At 42.5% G+C, this 23,037-nt stretch overlaps 1 protein-coding gene across 1 annotated transcript in view; it reads left to right on the top strand.

Moving 5' to 3' along the window:
• Window positions 1–22,457, top strand: part of prom2 (prominin 2) — a 38,374-nt gene extending 15,917 nt beyond the window's left edge. Inside the window, exons 9-24 of the mRNA XM_088917371.1 lie at window positions 376–450; window positions 1,183–1,246; window positions 2,279–2,432; window positions 3,059–3,211; window positions 4,651–4,774; window positions 5,387–5,475; window positions 6,137–6,218; window positions 7,054–7,197; window positions 7,665–7,733; window positions 8,942–9,034; window positions 10,780–10,833; window positions 13,670–13,750; window positions 14,231–14,299; window positions 15,486–15,575; window positions 17,246–17,358; window positions 19,622–22,457. Coding sequence (XP_088773497.1) covers window positions 376–450; window positions 1,183–1,246; window positions 2,279–2,432; window positions 3,059–3,211; window positions 4,651–4,774; window positions 5,387–5,475; window positions 6,137–6,218; window positions 7,054–7,197; window positions 7,665–7,733; window positions 8,942–9,034; window positions 10,780–10,833; window positions 13,670–13,750; window positions 14,231–14,299; window positions 15,486–15,575; window positions 17,246–17,358; window positions 19,622–19,685 — 1,518 coding nt within the window. The 3' untranslated portion in view covers window positions 19,686–22,457. The remainder of the gene's footprint in view (window positions 1–375; window positions 451–1,182; window positions 1,247–2,278; window positions 2,433–3,058; window positions 3,212–4,650; window positions 4,775–5,386; window positions 5,476–6,136; window positions 6,219–7,053; window positions 7,198–7,664; window positions 7,734–8,941; window positions 9,035–10,779; window positions 10,834–13,669; window positions 13,751–14,230; window positions 14,300–15,485; window positions 15,576–17,245; window positions 17,359–19,621) is intronic.
• The last annotated feature ends 580 nt before the right edge of the window (window positions 22,458–23,037 follow it).

The raw sequence follows: 23,037 nt of genomic DNA, 5'->3' as shown, positions 1-23,037 counted from the left end.
ACTGTCATGTTTGGAAGTTTGTGTGTTTTCTTTTATTTGTATGAGAGAGGTTGAAGAGAAAACTGTTCTGGTTTACCCCGATATAGCTAGCCTGATCTCATTAGATGTTGGCTGGGCTGGGCCTGGTGAGGACTGGAGTGAGAGAAGACCAGGTGGCTGCAGTAAGCGATGTTAGTCGACCAGTAGGGGGCGCTCTTTCCTGAAATTCCCAGTTAATGCCACAGTGTGGTGGCAGGGGTCACAGTGCTATTGTAGGTGCCACCCTACTGTTGAGACATGAAACTGAACACCTGACCGCTTGGTCACTCGGGGTAATAAAAAATGAGCCGTGTGGTCAGCAATCAAGCAGACTGATGTTCCTGTGTGTTTTAACAGACGTCCCAGCTGAATGAGCTGCAGTCTGCCTTAAAGAGGGCTGATGAGGCTGAACTGGGCTCTACAATAGAAAAGGTGAGTTCTAGCCACAGCTGGAAGAGGGACAGTGGGGTTTTCCTTACAGAGCTTATCATGGGCATGCTCTTTAATAGCAGCTGCCTTTGGCTTGAAGCAGTTTAAAATTTAATATCAATTCAAAAATTGAATATAAAGTCAAGGAATCATGCAAGTACAATTACTAAATGTTTATGTAATACCTCCCTGTTTTCTAAGTGGTATCAGGCAGCTAAAACCTGTCTAAAGGTGCTGTTTGGGAGTTTCTGTGTCTCCAGTTTTCAAGAGTCACATCCGCACTGATAGGTTCATACTAGGCGACTGCTCCCAGCCATCTGACATTTTTCACTACTGTGCCATTTTTATATTTATCTGTTTATTCGCAGCACCTTTTTTTACCATTCTCGTGGTAGTTCAAGGTTTTTTTAAACTGGAAAATGAAAATAATGCAGTCGAAATGTAGATGAGCTCTTTGCTGTAATTCATATTTTCGATACGCGTAGATTCTTCAGCTCTCTTCAGCCATTCTTCTCCCAGTTGGAATTGCGAAGTGTAGCCCACGGTGATAAAGAGTCCTGCGTCTCCCTCTGTGCTGGAGCCTCGGAGGCATGGGCCTTATTTCCTGGGGGAAGAGCGGCGCTCTCTCTCTGACTTGGGGAGGCTTTCTGACTCTCTGTCTCGGAGACGAGGGACGGTTCTTCTGGTGGTGGGCTTGGGACTCAGTGGACTTGACTGTGTGCTCTCCGCTCGCAGGCACAGCAGTTCCTGGGCAGTATTCCCCAGAGAGTGGTCAACGAGAGCAGGAATGTAGTGAGAGGTGAGTGTGTCTGGAGGATCTTGCTTCTGAGCTGCAGCTGTCTTTTCATTTCTATTCAGAAATCTTTTCGGCTCTAGTACCAAGTGCTTTAAGATGACCTCATCAGGAGAGAATATATGACTGGGCCCTGCTGTCTTAACACAGGTACAGTATAAACCAGCACAGTGGGATTGCCTGTCTCACTAGATGCCCATGAAAATGGTAAATAACAGTTTAATGTCTGGTCATCAGGTCCTGCACCTGAATGATACAGCAGGCCAATATGCCAAGATGTTGTGTACTGGATGTTGATACTGTCCCGGACGTCCAAAGGGACTAACCGTGGAGAGCAGGAGAGCGGAAAAAGACCCATATGCGTAGCGGCGGAACGGGAAAAAGGCCCGGGCTCGTTAGTGCAAAGAGTTCAGGAGTGCCGTATAGAAACTATGCCCTCAGGTAGCGGACGTGGGGCGACCTGGTGCTAGGTGGGTCTCAGGACATCCGAACGTCAATGCTGAGCGAGGGCAGAGTGCAAGACCCGGAGATATATAGCCCACGGGAAAGAGAGGGACCGGAAGGGCAGCAGGCAGGAAACTAGGGACAGGACAGAGTAGGAGCGCCCTCTGGCTGCAGAGGGCGTGACAGATACTAGTTCTGTGTCAAGATTGCTGAATTTAATTCAGAGTGCCTTGGGATTACCCAAGGATTTGAAGGATAACCATAGCAACTCAGTTTTACTTTGATTTCACTGTGTGCACGCCATGGATTGACACTACCTTGCCATGGAGATCACATAGCTTTAATGCGTGATTTTGATTTAATTAGAGCTTTGTGACAAATTCACCGTGGTTTAGCAGATTTAGATTGCTTTATACGACCAAAATGTTTTGTGTAGTTAAATACCATGACTTGCTGACAATTATTTCACTTGCTGCTTTTCAAGCAGCTTTACCTCTTTCATATTTCTTAATGCCCTTTAAGTAAACAGTGGATAAAAACAACAACATCAGGATGCTAACTACAATACTAATTTCTGTGTTGTGTCCATTCTAGATGTACAGAAACAGCTCCAAGACGTTGAAAATCAAATTTCACAGGTCTCTTTAGAGAACCTGAATCAACTGGCTCAAATTTCTACAAACCTGCAGTCAGTGAAGAATAAAGCTAACACCTACTTTCCAACTGTTTACAAGGCAGACAAATACAGGTAGATTTTTCTTTAAATAAGTTAGAATTCCCTATTTTTCATCTTTATGCTCCCTGTTTTACTGTTACCAATTTTTAATTGGCTTGGTGCACAGCTACAATCCTTAAAGCCATAATAATATGTAATATAGAACGATACAGAATTTGTTCTTAGTTACTTATTATACCCTCTCAGTTTGGAATTGCCAGCAGTTAATCATCTTGCCTCATTCCTGCAGATATTGTACGTGCATAAGACATATTCCTCAGGAACCCACATGGGCCATTTCTAATTGCAGTGCCTCTGGATAACAGATTCCTCTTACATCTTATAGTTCACACAAGCTGAGGATACCTGTAGTGACTCAAGTCCATCCAGTGCCAGTGACACTCAGTAAATTGTGCGGCACTGCTTAAGGAGTCTTTTTCAGAGTTGGCTAATGAGTTAACCTAGACTGGAGATCTGTTGACTATAGGACTCTTAACTTCAAAGAAGTGTCTTTTATTGACTGAACCACCCGGGATGCCCATTACTGTTTCTCTGTCTGTCTGACTGTATCCATTTTAGCTGTATTTGCTCTCTTTGACATTTGTATATTAGTGACAGAGTGGTATGATGGGATGATGCTTTCTTCCCCGGCTTCACAGGTGGATTGTGGGCCTGGTTCTGTGCTGTATGGTTCTGTTGGTGGTGGTGTGTAACGTCCTGGGTCTCCTGCTTGGCCCGGCAGGGCTTCGTCCCCTGGCCGACCCCACCAAGCGCTCAGGCACAGCCAACTGCGGGGGCATCTTCTTCATGATGTGAGTAGTGGGCACAACCGCAGGACAGTGAGAACAGAGCATCAGTGTCACTGACCCCTTCCAGCCAAGCGGTGCTGGCGCTTGACACAAATCATCTAATCAAGCTCCAGTTAGCAATCTTCTTGTTTCTTTTTTTAAAAAAATGCACCAAATGACTGGTCGGATCTACTGTAAGCAGAACATTCAGACAATAAAGCAACAAGTCCCTGTGTGTGAAAATTGACTTTGTTTCCAAAGAGCAGTTCAACAACACAGGTGAATCCTTTAAAACAGTCCATTTTCACAGCCAGAAGAATTGGTTTTTGGTCTCAAGTCACGGAGGTACCACTTTGCACTTTGCTGTCCTAGGAGCAGAGCAGAGCAAAGGGCAGAGCGGTGGCTCTGTGGCTAAGGATCTGCGCCTGTGGCTGGAAGGTTGCCATTGGGCTCCTGAGCAAGGCCCCTAACCCCAGCTGCTCCAGGAGCGTTGTACAATGGCTGACCCTGCGCTCTGACCCCAAGCTTCTGTGTGTGTCTGTGTGTCTCATGGAGAGCAAGCTGGGGTATGCGAAAAAGACAAATTCGTAATGCAAGAAATTGTATATGGCTAATAAACTGATCTTATCTCTTATTAAAGAACTGGCCATCCATCTCAGGGTAACTGAGGGGAGAAAGAAAAAGACACACCCTACCCTACAGGGTTCCCTATTAAATTGGAGAAGTGTGACCTTGCACTGAGAAAGGTTAAAGCTCACAGATTTAAAGCTCTCATAAAGAGCTTCACTTTTTACATTACCCAACAAAAACTATTCAATTTCAACTAACAAAGTGAGAAGTTCATGAATAGGTTAATACACCGGGGTCTGGATCCTCCAATATTTAAAGTCACTTTAAATGTAATCTTTACAGTGTGTCTTTACATGACTGGCAGTTATTCTGTAGAAAAACGAGGAGTGACTGCCCCTGTCATAAACAGACAGCTCTTAGGTAATTTTTAAGATTTTAGATTTTTAAGCATTTTAGCAATATCTGTGAAATTGCTCACTGCGCTGAGAGCTCCGGAGCTCCTTGACTCAGTGTCGCTGCTGGTGACCAATTGATCAAACCTTAACTGTGGTTCTGTACTAAATAGAACGTTGCTTGTAATGAATGATGATGCTTACTTCTTCGAAAAGACACTTCTTCCTTTTAAAGCAAACAAAATCTGTCAGCTCCAGATGGTAGAAATTCTTCAAGGGTATTTTTGGCAGAATTTAATTTGTCGTACCAGCAAGAAACGTTTTTGATTAAAATAGTAATTTTCACCCAATTGTCATGTGAAATGGCTACATCTAACCAATTGCACAGAACAATCTGGGTAGTTCCCTTTGTCCGGTCATCCTTATCTCCTCCTAGTGAGCCCTCTCTGAGAAGCGGCTCTGCCAGTGATGTTGATAGTGCTGCTGTCTCGCCCCCTGCAGTGGTGTTGGATTCAGTTTCCTCTTCTCCTGGCTGTTCATGCTGCTGGTTCTCATCCTTTTCCTGCTGGGAGGCAATGTCTACACGCTGGTGTGTAAGCCTTGGCAGAGCCAGGAGCTTCTCCAGGTAATGGGACGGGGCTGGCGGGGGCGAGCGGTGAAACTCATCTCATGCTTCATTAGCAGGGCTCCCTAGCTCTGCCGCTCGACTCTGACAGAGCCGCGGCTTCTGCAAAGCTTCTGCAAAGCGTTTCTGCCAATAACACGCCTTCGTGATTGTGGTATTCATGTAGAGTATGTTATTTTGTGGAATATACATGTTTATCATTGTTCACACGCTGGCAAGGATTCTAATTTATGAGAGCAATGCACTGAGGATGAAGGAATGACGTGATGTGAGCGCCCCCAGCTGGCCTTTCTCTAGCATCTGCACATGCCTTTAGCAGCTTTCAGGACACAACCTGCTGCAGGCGTAAATTTCTACAGGACATAGAAGTCAGTGCACTGGAGTCACAAGAACAATGTATGCGAGATGTTCACATACCTACTTGTTATAAAGGAACCATTTAGTTCAGCTTGCAGCCTAAGCTTGATAGATACTGGAAGCTAAGCAAAGCTGAGCTCCCAAAGACTTGGATGGGAGACTTTTAAGGCACTGGACAAGACATTTTAGGTGAAGAAACTGCTTTGAATTAAAATACACCTCTTAACTACTAGGTGGCTATATATTCACTTACAGGTAATCGACACACCTAACCTGATCCCAGGATTCAACCTGTCAGAAGCACTACAGCTGAAGACCAACCTGAATATATCACAGGTGTACAAGTAAGACAGCTTGAGTGCTTTCTGTTGTACGAGAAGAATGAGCATGTGTGTGTGAGGGTGTGCTTGTGCGCATGTGTGTGTGGATGAGCTCTACTGTGTCATATAGAGGGTGTTGAATATAACCCCTGTTATCCAGAGCTGCTTCTCTAGATCAGAGGTTCTCAATCTCAGCACTGCTGGTATCTGGTGGTACCTGTATGACTCAGATTAACAAACCAATCCCACAATTTCTGGGAGGTAATAAGTTGTCGGTTGTTGGGAATATATGCAGTTATTTCAACTGGTCCTTTTAACCATGCAGTGAAATGAAATATATTTCTTACAGATTTACAGATCTTTCTGCAAATGTTTTTCCCAAACTATAGTTTTCCTATGAACATTCTCTTTAAAATCAGACAATGTTTCATGCTTTCTGCATGAAATGATATTGTTATTGCCCAGAGATGGCATAATTGCATTGCATTATCTCTGTCAAATGAGCTAAGACACAGCAGCACAGGTTTTTCATGCCCTGGAGTGTGCACAAGATCAGGTTACAGGATGTATTTGTGCCTGCTCTGTTTTGTGATTGGTGTTGCCTTTCAGCAGTGATCTCTGTGCTGAAGGGGCTCATTTTCAAATGATTGAGCTCAGTATTTGAGGACACGTATTCTGTTTCTAGGGACTGTAAGAACAACATGCCCCTGTGGACCACACTACACCTGGACCAGGTAATCAATCTGGACCTTCTGAACATCTCCAAGGTAAGTGTCATTTATTTCTGCCTAATATTGAAATAGTGATCATCTTCACGTAATGCTCTCAGTTTCCCTGTTTGTAGTCCAAGTGTATTTTACATGAGTTCGTAAACAGACAACATTGCAACTACAAGAAAGATTGTGAACAAGAGCCTAAAAATATCACTTTTCCTCTGACATTTACCCAAAGCAAACTGAAGGAAAACAGAAACATGAGGGTCATAATTAATATTTTATCATTAGGGGGTCATGAGATTTTATTCATAGAGTAAGTGTTTGTAAACCCAGTCAATCTAGCTCATGAACTAAGAGTAATGACAAATAGGCTTCCAGAGATCATACAGTACCACAACCCAAGACTGTTCACTGTGCTAATCTGCAGTGTCCCCTGCATGACTGGTAGAACCATCACTGACACATTTTGTTGTGTTATATTGTGCACTTCAACTGCCATAAAATGTAGAAAGAATCTTACTGCTAGAATCTTGAAAATGATGCAGTTTCAATTTCAGGTGATGTTTTCCCAAAACCTTTGGTATATTGTAGACATTTATTGCTCCTTCCTGGGTAGGATACAAATGTTTTACAGGAACAAGTAATAGGTTAATTCCATGCTGAAAAGAGAAGAAAGAAAACATAATGTTTTGGCTTTGGAGCCTTCTTCAGGTGTGTACGTTGTGTTTTCTTTCTTCTCTTTTCAGCATGGAATAAACCTATTACTTGTTCCTTTGCAGCCTACGCATGCTGACGCAGCTACCAACCTGAACTATAAATGTTTTTCACTGCTGTAGTGTATTCAGTCCACTCAAGCATATCCTATGTGTCTTTTCTTCCCCGTCAGTACCGTGCAGAAATTGAGGAAAGCTTTGGAAAGACCAGCTTCACTCCTCCACAGATCACCCTGCTGGGCTCGGACTCCCGCAGGCAGCTGGAGGAGTTTTCCAATATGTCAAAGGCCATCAACCTCACCAACCTTACACAGCAGGTCAGGCTGCGCTGGTGCTGTTTTCTGTGGGCTGTGAGGAGCAGACTTTGTTTGGTGCACAAGCAGATGTGTTATTTTTCATTCTGTGTGGCAGAGTCGCTCTGCTGTGCAAAAGACAGTGGTTCTGACCCATGGGGAAAAGCTTTCATTCCGGAACATTTTCTTCCATGTCAAGGAGTTTTTAGCATTGGTTTTCAGCCCAAAATGTTTGAGTAACCAGCCCTGTGACAGAGAGAACAGGATACTCCTACTGGAGGTGGGAGCTGAGCACTGAGAAGGCCAGATTCCCCAGGAATCTGTGGGCCATCCCTTTTCATGACAATGAGGGGGTAGTGTGCAAATGCATTTTCATTCAGCACAGCCTACAGATATTTCAGCAATGTTCTGCTACTAATAATAACTCGGCTACAGTTTAGAAGAATTTAAACATCAAAAAAACACATCTGATCGGAATTCTTTTGTTTCAGATTAATTACTTCTCCGTTGAGGATCTGGACTCTATGGCAAAAGATTTGGACAGCCTAGCCAACACAACGGTAGGTTCCCTGTTTTTCTTATCCCCTGAAATTAGCAGCTCGCTGGCTTCTGTCAGCAGCACTGTGATAAGACTGCTCATTTATGTTTGTGCTCACAAATTTATGACAGGTCTTTTTCAACTCTAGTTTCTCCATCCATCTACTTTCTAACTGTCTTATTGAATATAGAGGGCAAGCCAGATACCACCTTGGCAAGCAGTGGGAGCATGGCAGGGTACACCCTGGATGGGACGCCAGTCCATCCCAGGGCAGGCTGACACAGACACACACACACTCACACCGGGGCCAGTTTGTCCCAGAAGCCAAGTAACCTACCATTATATCTTTGGACTGTTGGAAACCAGAGCACCCAGTGCAAAACCATGTGAACACACAAACTCCACACAGATAGCACCGCTGGTCAGGAGTTGAACCCAGGGCTCTAGCAATGCGAGGAGCAATGCTAACCACTGCGCCACCATACCACACTAACTGTACTTACGTTGTAATAAATCATGTTACTTTATTGTACAGAAGCTGTTTGGAAAAATTCTGTTTTATCAACGATTACTATTCCAATCCTCTGCTTTATCCAATGTGCCCATTAAAAAAACAACATTATTTTTTTATCCTCATAGTAGTTTTTCAAAATTAATGATTACTATTTTATTTTTGTGCAGCTTATCGGCTGAATGGTTGTTGGCTTAAACCACATACAAATTCCTGTGTCTTAGTCTCCATTTACTGTGCTTCTCTGCTGCCTCCTTGTGATTATTTGGTTCCAAATAAAAACATTGACCCTCCACAAAAGGAAAATCTCACACGTTTTGGCTTGTTTTCCACATTAAATCTCCCTGTAAAAATATTTACAGTAGATTATTTAGAGTTGTGAATTTACCAACATTAAATGAAAATGTTAAATTATCTCTTTTTACAGTCAGTAACCTGTTTGTGCTCCTCAAAAATGAAACAAAAAAATCAACGTGATCATATGATCGAGTGGGTTTGAAAAGCTTATTAAGCTCCTAAAGATTGCATCACCATAAGAGGTTCACACTAATACAAGTCCTGCTATGCTTTCCAGAACCACAGCAGACACATTGTCAAAATGTGTTCAGCTACATATTGCAGTATTGTTATATAACAAGAGGCATTGTTAAACTGGGGAAGGAAATTGTATTGTATTTGATCTTATGGGAAGTGATTTACTGTTCACTGTTCTGTCTCAGGCCAATCCAGGAGTGAAGAATGAGCTTCGCTCAGAGGCAGTCGAACTGCAGAGGCTGAGTGCTTGGACACGAATCCAGATCATGCTAGAACTGGTGGGTCCCTCAGCTGCAAACACATGGCTTTGGACTTGTGCGGCACAGCTTTTACATGCGTTGTCATTACGTAGAGCTCGGTTTCCCTTCCTGGGTCTCTTTTGCATGGGGCAAAACATCGCTTGTAAAAAAGCTGAGGTGCCTGTGTGGAGTGCAGACCCACATATGCAGGACGTCTGCAGTGCTCCTTTCTACTCCGGTCTGCAACGTTTCGCTCTGATAGCACTGTGTCTTCATACTGATGCTGTTGGGTTTGGAACTTCTGCATGTTGTTAAAGCAGAAGCAGGAATCACACGCCACATTTTTTGTGAAAGCAGCCAAAGACTTGAAAACAATTGAGACAACAGTGATGTAATTACTGTAGGTAGCACAATAATGTGCAGGGTGATATAGTCAGCAGCTATATCACTCTGCAACTCACAAGTGACAACCCAGGTGTGAGCCTGGTGAGTACCTGGATGAGAGACATCCTGGGAAAGACTAAGGTTGCTGCTGGAAGAGGTGTTAGAGGGGGGGCACTCGCATTGTGGTGTGTGTGTGTCCTAATGCCCCTGTAAAGCAATAGGGACACTATACTGAAAAAAAGGCACCGTCCTTTGGATGACACATAAAACCAAGGTCCTGACTCTCTGTGGTCATTAAAAATCCCAGCGAGTTTCTCGGAAAGAGTAGGGGTGTAACCCTGGCATCCTGGCCAGATTTTCCATTGACCTTTACCAATCATGGCCTCCTGATAATCCCCATCTATGAAATGGCTTCATGACTCTGTTCTCCTCCCCACTAATAGCTGATGTGTGGTGAGTGTACTGGTGCACTACAGCTGCTGTCGCATCTTCCAGGTGGGGCTGCACATTGGTGGTGGAGGGGAGTCACCATTACCTGTAAAACGCTTTGAGTGGAGTGTCCAGAACACCACTATATAAGTGTGATGAATTAATATTAATAACTACAATACAGTTTTCTCACTTACTTCCATGTTTTTATGAGAGAACACAAGACGTGCTGGTAAGAAAAAAATTGAAAATGACTTGGCTGGCTACTGCTACTACTTCATGAGGGGCTGAAGCGCTATACCCGAGCCCTGAGCGTGTGTGGAAGTGTGGGAAGTGTGGCTCACGTGGCCTTGTGTTTCATTCAGAGACAGAGCCCTGCCTTATAATATTGAGCACTTTCTCTAGTCTTTCCAAAAATATAGCCAGACTGACATCGCCAGTGAGCTATGTGACAACTGGAGACTTCCATCACCTTCCCTAGCTAGAACACTTTCCAGATCTCAATCCTGTTGAGATCAGGAGGAATGTTGCCCTCGTCACAGCCTGACCTGATCTCACCCTCTTCCACCTACCTACGTGGAAAAATCGCCATCGGATTTACGCTTCGCTTCCCTCCCTCCATCCCATGTTTGCCATTGCAGAAGCAGTTCACCCCAATAAAGCTCACTATGCGAATCGTGCCTCTTCAATGCCTTCATTACGGGTTTCCCCAAACTGCTGAAATGAATGCTGTTTGATTTCAACATGTAAAAGAAAGACTTTGTACTTTTAGGACATCCAGATTAATATTCATTTCAACCTAGATGTTGGCAATAAAAGATGGTATGAACGCAGTGGGGGATATCTTAGTTGATTGAACATAAATCAGTGCTGTATAAATCCCAGAATAAGCTGTATAAGTACTGAATAAGTACTGGAACTTTCTGGTTTGATACCAGAACACTGCGTGAACCAGTTTCTTTATTTTTCAGTCGGATCTGAACTACACTGTCCAGCAGTTGAGCGTCAGCACTTCACAGATTCCCGTAAGTCCTGGTCTTCAGTTCTGTAAAAGTGTGTGAAGCATGCATGATCTAATGAAACCCTCACTGATGTCACAGCTGTTTCAGGCCATTGCAGACACAGGTTTTCACATGGTAAAGAAAGGCTGGGTCCATGCAGATATTGCTAGCAATTTATATCTAGCATTCTGAAACTGCAAATCACTTTGGAGGATATGAAAATACACACACCCAAATACAGAGAACAAAGCAGTGATGTTTCCACTGAAAATGGTCCTTTGAAGTGTTCATTGACTTATACTGCTTATTTATCTGAAAAAGACTCAATAGGCATGATGGGCTGAATGGCTCTTATGAGACTCTTACTCCAAAATCAGCACATCTTTCAGCACATTTTTGTTGAAGTTGACATAGACCAGACATATACTTCCATGCCTGGTACATTTTTCCAGAGTCCATGCATCAATTTCTTTTATGAAGTATAAAGTAAAACATTACACAGAAAAGCTCTCTTTTGGCCATACTTTTCCTCAGATTTTACATTCACTGTGATTTCTCTCTACTATTATACACTAGAGCAGAGAGTCTCAGTCCTGGTCTATGTGAACTGGTGTGTCTTTTGACTTGTGTTTGACCTGACCTTCAAATTAATAAAGCTTATTATTTCTTTTAACTGTTTGGGAAAACATTTTACAGCCAGTTTCGGCTTCTAACAAGGTAATCTGAAATGCGAAATGGATTCTTGTTTTATATGGGCTGTTTCAACAGTCTTTTCAGACATCTGGAATTTACAGTAAGCAATTGACTCTATGCCTAATGAATGTTTATTATGAAAATTGCCTGATACAGTGTAATTGCTGCCTGTGTCTTTGTAGAATTTATCAACAACTCATTTAGTTATTTTGGCAGAAATCCAAGAAGTCCAGTTTACTGCTCAAATACTGTTGGTAGACCAGCAGGGGATGTTCTTTCCACTGATCTGGATTTTGCAAACCAATTTTCCAATATTGTCCCTGTGAGATGTTAAACCGTATTAAACTCTAAGTAATGTTAAACTTGACATGGAAGACCCAAGAAAGAGTGTGGTTATCCGCCCCAGGGTCCTAAATTCCACTCTGGGTTTCCATGATCTCACCTTCCTGAAGCTTCCCTTTAATTGAGCTGGTGAAGCAGTTTTTCACTCCTCCCCCTGATCTGCTGTGCAGTGGGGCTGCATTTCAGTGGAAGACGAATCCTATGTGTAAGAGGAGTTGTGATGAAAAATGATCTATAAATACAAGGAATTATTCTTAAATTATAGATGGAGGAGAGCAGTAGTACATTAAAAAGTAAAAGGAGAGACTAAACAGAATGCTGTTGTCAAAAAGTATCTTGACAATATCTTGTTTTTCGTGTTCAGCTACAGGTCTGAATAGTTTAAAATAATAATAAACTTCAGAGATTAAAAGCCTGGTTGGAATGAAAACCAGAAGAGCCTTTGAACTGTGAGGACTAGAAGAATAACTGCACGAGACTGGACTTTCACACGTCCCATATAATCAGGCACACTCACACTTTTTTATGTCGTTTTTTTCATGCTGACCTGAGAAACTATTCATCACGTTATCAGTTTCATCAGGATGACGGGTAGCTGTTTTAATGTGATAAATTCTGAATATTTTATTACTCTTTTTTAATGTATTAATTGGAGACATACATGTATTTGCAGCCATTCTAAAATACTTCTAATCGTGATAAGAGTGAAATATGTATTCTCAATATACACTCGCTGACTACAATATTAGGAACTCCCAGTCAAAATACCCACTCTTGGGGTAAGTAATGCATGATTAAGTGAACAAGCAATCCAGTAATGTTGCTGAAGTCCTTGCTTTGGCTGGATGAAATGTTTGGATCCTTGGACCAATTAACTAACAACAGGCCTTTCTCATGCCTTAAAATTCAGCTTGAGGAGTCTGAAACTGACTCCCATCACCTTCCCTGGCTGGAACACTTTCCACATGTCAATCCTATTGAGAAAGGGAGGATCTGTTGTCCTCATCACAAACTTACCTGAAGACTCTGCACATAAATAGGATGGAATTAGACTGCAAATATTTAATAACCTTGCACACCCCATACAAACCTTTCTTGAAACTGGTAGAGGCCCAACGCATGTGGAGTCCTACTAGATTGGTGGAAATATTGGAGAGGAAGGAGTCAAAAGCTATGAAAGCAATTTTACAAACTTCCAAAAGGTGGAATACCAATAGGGAATAGTAATGAAATAGTTAACAGTTTGAAACAAATGTTTAAGAGAAAAAAACATTGCTTAAGAGGTTTGTATGGTAGTATGATCATTTTTGCACTTCTAAAATATGAACAAAAAAGGGTGTAGGCCAGCTCTGAAAACATTAAATTATCTTCCATTTCAATTTTGTTTTATGTAGAGGGAATATATCCAATTTCATGTGATATCTATTCTAGTCATGGTAACAATTTGACAACTAGTATCCATTGACATATCAATGCTCTCTTACTGAACATCATCTGAAACAAACTCCATGGTCAATTTATTCCCATTATAATTTCTCTTAATGAAATTTCCTCTTAATCATCTTTTAGAGAAACTGTCTTCATTATTTGTGCCCTTAAGTCTTGACTTACATATTACTAATTATCTCTAAGGCTTCTCTTGCTTTAGAAGTGTAGACACAGGTAAACACAGGTAAGCACATGCTCCCCAGAGTCCTAAAATAATGCTCCACTATTTCTTTAAGCACAAAGTTGTGATGATGGTTTGACAACTGAACAAACATGAGGAAATGTCCTCCAGTCTTGTGCAGTAGTCTGGACCTTTGTTTTCTTTTTTTTCTGTCAGGGAGTGGTCAATAATGTCCTGGTACAGGTTGATGAGGCTCAAAACTTCATAAATACCAACACTCCAGAAATCGCCAAGACAGTAAGTACCTTCAAACACACCCTGTATCTACTGCTGTAGACAGTACTGGGAAGTCAGTAGTTAGTCATTTAGTCATATGGGTACCAAACAAAGCAAAAGTTAGCATCTGCTTTTGATTTTTATTTCAGAAAAACTTAGTCTTACAATACTAAGAAACAATGATTTCTTATTGTTCAAATGTAGAGACATTCATAACGCTTTCCTCCAAACCTCATATAATAATAATAATAATAATAATAACAATAATAATAATAATAATAATAATTGCTTACTCTTATATAGTACTTTTCTGGACACTCCACTGAAAGCGCTTTACAGGTAATGGGGACTCCCTTCCATTGTGCAGGATTATTAGGTATAATCCTAAACATTATAATGTCTGTTTTTTTACCCCAGTATTCCTTTTCCTGAGGGTCATGTGATCATGTTATCATGGTTTTGCTCCCTGATAATTGAACACATTTTTCTTTACCCTTGAAGGAAAGTGAAAAATTCCTGGATTGTCAGATGGGATACTTTGAGACATACACAGACTGGGCCCGACAAACAGTGAGAATATTTTTTTTTAACTGGGATAGGTTTTCTTCATTAGGAGGTTAAAATGACTTTGATCAGTCTGTACTGTCTCTGTTTGTATACCTTTGTAAGTCCTGGTAACCGTTTCAAATAATACTCTCACAAGAGAAATCATGGCAGAATATTACAATAAATAATACAGATATCTTGCTCTGTCAGGTTTTTGACTTCTGTAAGCACTTAGAAGAAATGATATTCTTCAGATGACTATACAGTGCACTGATAGCATACATTCAAAGTGATAGCTTTGTATTTCCCATTTGTGCTTAGAATTCTTTTTAATTTTGTTTCAAATATATGTACAGTCTCTTGTGCATGCTTGAAGAACAAGTTTTACAGTTTATACTTACAAAGTATTTTCCATTAAAAATCTTTGTCTGCTCAGTTTTGGTTAAAAATTGTTGATAATATTTGTTTGCTGGTGTGGCATTTATTTCCAATGCCCTTTTAAACTTGTAACAAGAGCTGTAAGTGAAGTGCTCCCCGTGAAAGATAAGACTGCCTTTGCATAGCAGCTTCATCCTTTTCACTTTCATGCGCAGCTGGGTATTGTAGAAATAGTATGGAGGAAGCAGAAAAGGTGTATGTTTATTTTTATTTTTCACTGCTAATGTGTGGCAGATTGCCCCATGAGTGGACTGCAGTGACTATGGACCCGCCAATAGAGACTGCCAAAACAATCTGACAAGGCTGATAAACAGCTCACCTGGGCATGACTAGCAGTTATATGACTGTGGTGGAATTTGCACACAGTGTGTTTATGTGCATAAAAGGTTTAGACTCACCTGTCTGTTATAGGTTTGCGTTGCTAGACTAGTTATGTTCTTAAGCTACAGCTCAGTGGACAGGTTTTATTTGAGTATTATCTTTAGTAATGAAGCTAAAACATCTTTGAAGAAAAGCCAGGACGTATCCTGGATCTTTATACCATCAGAGATTGGAGGTTTTAGTTTGAAGGTCCCCTGAGCTACAGTATGAAACCAAAGGCAGGGAACTTCCACTGGGCGACTCAGCATTGTCTTCCATATGAGCCTTGAGCCCATGACACCTGCTGTGAGACGGCTTGCAAGGCTTGTCTGTTTCTCTGAAATGGACGTAATGGGTGGTTCCCTGCGAGTTCATGGCCTAATCCCACGGGATCTCCACACTCCTCCCGCAGATCACTCAGGACGTGGGCCGTTGTGGACCTGTGGCTGGTGCTGTGGACACAGCGGAGGACTTGATCTGTGCTTACCTAGTGGACTGTCTGGTGAGTGCCCATCTTCACTTCCTTTGTGTCTCCATCACTTTTGCACAGGCCAGAGTTTTTAACAACTTTTCCCTCTGCTGCAGTCCTCATAGTCTCATATCCTGGAAAGAGAGAGAAAGCCATATGCACATTCCCTGCCCACTTCTACAGCATTCATTCTCTCATACCCTGGAATGAGAGGGAAAACCATCCACACATCCTCTGTTAACTGCCATTGCCTGCTGTTTCAATCCCCTAACCTTGAGGAGTCAAAGAAGGACTGAGGACATCAGGGATACAGCTCCTGCTCCTTCAGTTCCTGCCAGGCAAATACTATAGCCTCCCTGTGCTATACTCATTGTCTGTTTGCATTATAATAAAAAAAACAGTTCATGAAACTCTTATCCTCCAGCTGTTAGCCTGCCTGAAGGAACTCGCTCTGCAGTCACTCAACTCTTATACAGTATCTGTGGGATTCTTGCTGAGCCATACCAGAATATTTACAGATAACCTTGGTACCAGACAGGACCCAGGAGGCATGATGTGCTGTGAAGCAGAGGCGGGTGTCGTAGCTGTAGTGCCCACGGGCCACACCTCCACCCTCCTGCCTGCTTTGCACTGGTTGCCGAGGAAACAAGATACTCGGAGCACCTGGCTGTACTGAGAAGTCATAATGCATCAGGTGCTTCAGGTTATTTAAGCTTTGCTTAGCTTCTCCTCAGCAATCTCGTATCACATTACTCACAAATCACCAGATAGTTTTCCCAGTAGAGTCCTTCTTGCTTTCTCCCTGCTCCCTGTTTGCATGAAATTCACCTATTTTCAGTTTGTTCTTGTTTCCCTGCCTGTCTGGATTTTCCCCCTTGTTTCCCTGCTACCTGACTCACCTGGACTCTGCTTGGGGGACCCCATCTGTTGCTGTGCTTTCCAGAAACTATCCGCCCTGCTGAGTGTGCCAAGGTGGCTGGGGGTTTCTGCACTGGTTCCAGTCCTCAGAGGGCGTATTACTTGGCACCGTCCAGAGCATACCCTCTGCAGTCCATTCTGACAGCACGTGCTCGGCCCTGTTCACTGGAGTGGACACCCCCGTGGGTGTGTACCCTGTTCAGCCCAGCTCCTGACACGGTTGACCACCCCCAAGGCGTACTCCAGGTGCCGGGCAAGACACCAACATCAGGCCCTGACGGTTCCTCACCTTGACTGTGCTCTGAGCTCGGTCCCTGGTGCGCCTCTGGAGTCTGCCCTGACAGCACACATTTAGCTCAGCTCTGGAGAAGACCGCTCTGATTGCGCACGCCCTGGTCAGCCTGGGTCCTGGCATGCCTCTGGTAGACCGCCCCAGTGACGAGTGCCCAGCTCTAGGAGCAGACCGCCTAGTCCTGCCCTGTCCTGCCCAGGATGCCTCCTGCACCATCCAGTTGGGCAGTGTGGCGTAACACAGACAGTACCAGGTTCTGTGTTCTTATCTGCTGTATTCTGTCTCTGTCATGGCTGTTCACTGTAATGTGGCAGGTTTTTCTGTTCCATACTGTGCTGAACACGGTTAGAGGCCCCCCTCCTACGCCTCATTTTCCTTGCAGGTTAACAACACTAGAACTCACAGCTCCATTGTAATATTTCTGTCCTTTTGAAGTTCCTCCTCCCTGTCTGCCACTCTGCTGCAGGACTGAGCTATGTCTCTCTGCCCACAGAATGCCTTCTGGTTCAGCATGGGATGGTGCATGGCCTTCCTCATTCCCAGCATCATTCTGTCAGTCAAGCTGGCCAAGTTCTACAGGAGGATGAAGATCACAGATGTCTACGAGTGAGTGAATCCTAGCGGCCCCTTCACCGGCATTTGCACCACCTGGGGTGGGGTCGGTTGGGGTTACATTCGATTTTGCCCCAAGATCACTACCTCTAGTCTCAGGCCATATTTACTTTGTCTTAAAACAATGAATAGCTATATAAAGAGTGTCAGCAACTAATAATCAGGGTAATGATTATTATTATATTATTATAACTCTGAATTCACTATTTTGTACTGCAAACGGCTTATAGAATGAGACTTCCTACAAGACGTTTGCAGTACAAAATAGTGAATTCAGAGTTATAAGAGCTGTATTAAAGAATCTCAGGCACTCTGTGTCTCCAGCTGCTGTTTTCAGTAAGATGAAATAATAGAATTAACCTACATAAAAAGGTCAAAGAGGCTTAGATATCCCAAACTGCAGTATGTTAATGCTTGGAGTTTCTAGTACGTTTTTTTCCCCCAAAATAGCAGTGCTGCTTGTTTTAAGAGCTCTGGAGTGACATCAAGGGAATGATGCCCACTGGATGAAGTATAATTCTTGCAGGGTTAGCTCCAAACCTCAGCTTTGATTAGAGCAGGTGTTTTTGAGGCTGTGACATTTTTGCTATTTTGCTTTCTTGTCCCAAAAATCAAGAACACAAACACAAAGACCTAAGACAAATGCAGCACAGACTGATATTCACTGACTTGTCAATCTAAGAGAAACAGCTCGACTATCATCCAACTAGTATGTTTTTTTCTCATTTACCCTTAAAACTTTTTACCACCCGTGCACTTTTAACACCCCAGCAAGTGCTTTGAAATCACCTGTACAGTTCATCACACTGGAGTCCTGTGCTTGCCTACCATGGTATTTTCTTTGAGACTGTACTGAGACTGACACTCTGTGTACTTCACTCACATTGAAAGCTCCAAGACTCTCAGCCAGACAGGGTCTGGCTCTGTCTCAACAGAGGAGAGTGGCACCCATTGTGAGCACAATACAGTTTCTCTGCAGCTGCTTGATAACATTGTAAGACTAACAGCAATTTTTCAGACCTAACCCTTATGCTCACACAATGCTAATTTTATCCTTTTCCATTTGTTTTGCCCTGTTCTAAATGTTATTCATGTACCCATAGAAAGTAAATGTGCCAGACTGATGTTAACAAGGAATAACACCTTTTTAACATTGTTTTTCTAATGACTTAGAAATTCTGAGCGACTGTGGGGTACTGTATGCTGAGAGCAATAACACAATTCTCTGAGTGAAGTCATTTTTAGCAAGTGTGCTGCTTGGTTTACAATCCAACACAGAGAGGGGACAACAGTCCACACTGTAACAGATGTCATGAAAAGAAGCAAGGATTACTCTGTACCCTGACACTGATACTAGTGCTTTTGTGTGTCCAATAGTGCTGGAAGGTCCTCCAATCAATGGCTGAGCAACACTGAGCCATTTACCATTAATTACTCTTCTTTCAACAACTACAGTTCAGAGCAGAATACTCTCCCTCAATTAACTCTTAATTTAATTAATCTTTGATTCACTTGTGTGGCAGGCTGGTAAAAAGGGGGCTGCAATTGCAGACCACCTATCACTAGAGGCTGCCAGAAGGCCTCTAATGGTTGTAAATAGCCACAAAGGGAGTCAGTACTGGTTATAGGTGTAGAGATACACATTCTCACATGTGTGTAATTAGTAGTTTGAGAGATAGTGATAGGGTCTGCATGGGACAAATGGTGGTTTTGATTTTTTTATTGAGTATTGATGGGCAGCACGGTGGCCCAGTGGTTAGCATTGCTGCCTCACAGAGCTGGACCTGGGATGCTATCTGTGTGTACTACACTTCAAAGTGTTGTTTGTAGAAGGTGCAAGCATTGTGGCATTCTCACACTGCACGACACCCCATGAAATGCATTTTTGCATTTCTTGCAGGCTTGTCAGATTACTCAAAACTTTCCGTAAGCCTTTAGTATTACCATGATTTTTTTAGTTTAGGATTAAATGTGGTCTGAGGACTTATTGTATGATTTTCCCTAAGACTGTCAATATTGCCTGAGAATCCTTGTACTGTATATATTAGAGCTTTGCCAAATTAGAACTTTAACTCCTCTTCTAAAAGAGTTGTCCAGTGTATTTTCATGTCATTAATGTCTGCTTCATGCCTGATCATATTCATCCGACCCTAAGTCATTTACAGCTCTAATGAGACAAGACATAGATTTTTGTGTCTGGTCCAGTAGCTCTTGGAATTCATTCAGTCTCTGAAGCTAACTTGCTCTTTTCTCGCAGGAATCACATAAATATGACACACATCTCACCATATCCCGATCCATGGGTGGCAATGAAGAGATAGTGTTGGAGAACAAGCAGCGACAGAGGGCAGACATCATCTTGGATCCCCAGGAGCTAACCCCCACCATCACCTTCCTATGTAGACGCTCACAGGTTTCATCAAGTATAACATCTGCCTTCCTACACCCACAGCAGTGGGGCAGCAGTGTGGAGTCAGGGCTCCCAGCATTTAACTGGAGGGTTGTGAGTTCAAGTCCAGGTGGGACACTGCTGTTGTACCCTTGACCAAGGTACTTTCTGCAGAGAAATGAATTGCTGTATAAATTGGTATTAATGCAAGTTGCTTTGTAAATGTAGAAGTGTCCACTGAATACTTCAGTAATGTTAAAAGAAACTACAGCTCAGGAATGTCGCTGCTTGTGTGATGGATGTCTCATTTCAAATCCTCCCTGCCTCTGCTTGGCAACATAACATACAGTGTTTTTTTTTCACTTTCCACTGCACGGTCAGGAATTCCTCTCAGTGAGAGTGAAGAGAGCTGAACCCGATTCCTCCTCTCCTTGTGAACGTGCCTGTGTCACATCAGTGCGACAGCACAGTGTCTCTGGTTTCACTGGTGCCTGGCTTGCTACTGTTGTGTGCTTCTCATTTGCTCGTATTTATCCCAACCTACATGTGTTGATCCTTGTGAGTGTGTGAGGATCTCTTTTGTGAAAATACTGCATATATTACACAGTCCTAGAATACAGTACATAGACCAATAAAGCCCTATAAAGCCATTTTGGTGTCTTGTCATATGCTAGATGTCTGTAAGTAAAGAGCAAAGTGCAGTAAATGACAGATTGATGCCTGGCTCCGTATTGTAACAAAACTGTGATGAAAGAGCATGAAACTGATTTTTTATGACAGGAGCAGTGGAAAACCCCAACTCCCCAATCAACATTATGTTCATTGGCAACTTCATTGGCAGCAGGGCTGTAATACTTAAAAAGCTGCATTGCACTTTGAGAAAAGAAAGTGATCTTTGTTACAGGAAACAAAGTTCGGATACGCTTCTGTTTTGGAGTGCCTCAAAAAGCAGGGCTGTTACAAGCAGTCTTTTCTGTATCCTGGGCGTCTGGCCCCCCATTCAGACTGATCCGGTTCTGTGATTAATATTCACACCTTGCCTGGGCCGTGGGCTTGCAGGCTGCGGCGAACTGTCCCCTGAGGTTCTGTACCTGAAAGACTGGCCACACAGGGTCATCGAAAGATAAACAGGCTTCAGTGGAATAACAGTACAAGAACAGGTCTAGATAAAGCTAGAAACTGACTCGCTGATCTCTAGATGGACACCATGTTAAAACAAGAATGTATTTATTGAGTGTTAAAATATTTGCTGAACCAATCTTGGTTCTTAGCTACTGTAAAGCAGCATGACAATGTAATAGTCTCCTGCAAAAAAACAATCAATTTAATAATTAATAATAATTGCTTACACTTATACAGCGCTTTTCTGGACACTCCACTCAAAGCACTTTACAGGTAATGGGGACTCCCCTCCACCACCACCAATGTGCAGCCCCACCTGGATGATGCGACGGCAGCCATAGTGCGCCAGAACGCTCACCACACATCAGCTATCAGTGGGGAGGAGAGCAGAGTAATGAAGCCAATTCATAGATGGGGATTATTAGGAGGCCATGATTGGTAAGGGCCAATGGGAAATTTAGCCAGGACGCCGGGGTTACACCCCTTCTCTTTTCAAGAAACGTCCTGGGATTTTTAATGACCAGAGAGAGTCAGGACCTCGGTTTTACGTCTCATCTGAAGGACGGCGGCTGTTTACAGTAGAGTGTCCCCGTCACTATACTGGGGCATTAGGACCCACATGGACCGCAGGGTGAGCGCCCCCTGCTGGCCCCACTAACACCTCTTCCAGCAGCAACCTTTATTTAGCCCAATTAGCTTGCTTGGTAAGTGTAAGTGTAGAATTGGAAGTGCTGGGGAAAGTTCCTTTTAAAAATTAATCCATTACCGCTACAAGTACCTTGTGTGAGAGTTTCCTTTTTAAAATGAACAATAACTTTCAATAACTTATACTTATAACAATAACTTGTTCAACTACAATAATGTTTGTTTTCATTTAATTGCTTTTAAGGGATAGTTTTGCTTTACAAAATGACAATAAACATGCTTGATCGGCTACTGTCTTTTTAAGATTTGTCCCCAGCTTCTTGTTAATTGAGGAACCACATGAAACTGAAGCAATAAATATATATATATTTTCAAAGCATTATAGATTATTCTGCTGTCATGCTCTCTGAAAATGTAATTAAGCAACAGCAAAAAGTTTCCTAGCAGTTCCCCATGGCTTTAGGCATCTGGAGAATGGTCTCCTGTCTCAAGTCAAGTGACAGTCCTGAGTAGAAAATGGAAAGATCTGCACTGGCCTGGTTTGAGTATCACGTACTCCCAGCCTTGTTTTACCTTTTGTTTAAAACAATTAAAAATGTCTCTGGGCATCAGTTGATAAACCCACTGTATGTTTACCCATCACTATTGCAGACTTTATATAAATCCTTTGAGAATTAATTTGTGTATTATGTATTGTGTATTATGTTGTGATCACCACACTGTTCAGTACTATAGTTACATTATACTTTTTATAAATTATGATTGCACTTAAGTAGTCTTTTTTGTATGTTAAACTATTTTTTTTAAATGTAAATTTCTTGCCCTTTTCATTTAGACTTTTTTTTTAAATGGGCATTAACAAAAGGCAGTGATTATCCTGATCCACAAGCAATAGTAAATATCCTACAATGGACCAAGCTGTCAAAATACAAACAAAGGCTTTTAATGATTTGTTGTGCTTGTTTATTCAATCGACACTCCCTGCCTTAATTTCTTTTCTTTATCATAGAAGAATACATCCTTCCATTGTCAAAAAGACCCTCATTCCTGGTTAAGGGTTATCTCAACTATCCTGGATTATATCCTGGATGGGATACCATTCCATTGCAGGGCACACAGGAATACAATATAGACTAAATATCTCACTATTGGAATGCCAGTTTCACCAGAGAAGGGATCTCAATCCAGGATTCCAGAGCAGTGCCCAAAGCAAGGCCCTGCCTGTGTGTGATACCAGGGTATGTAAACTGGCTGGCATGGGTCACTAGAGGTGTGTAGCACACCTTATATACCTCAGATGAAGAGTTATTTGCACATTCCTTCAGAATAAATCTCTCCATGTACCGCAAGTCTGTAATTACTTTCAGGTAACAAGACCTCCAGAATGTGGGAACACCCACAGTACAAGTCTAGTCAGTTTAGACTGTTCCATTAGCACTGCCAACTTGTGGTACAGAGGTAACCACCATATTGTGAGGCAGCATGAAGCATGTCACTGCAACAGCACAGGTTCACAC

Source organism: Atractosteus spatula, chromosome 5, assembly GCF_055471065.1.
Source record: "Atractosteus spatula isolate fAtrSpa1 chromosome 5, fAtrSpa1.hap1, whole genome shotgun sequence".
NCBI lineage: Eukaryota > Metazoa > Chordata > Actinopteri > Semionotiformes > Lepisosteidae > Atractosteus > Atractosteus spatula.
The sequence above is the reverse complement of the archived record's forward strand: the minus strand, read 5'-3'. Positions and strand labels throughout refer to the sequence as shown.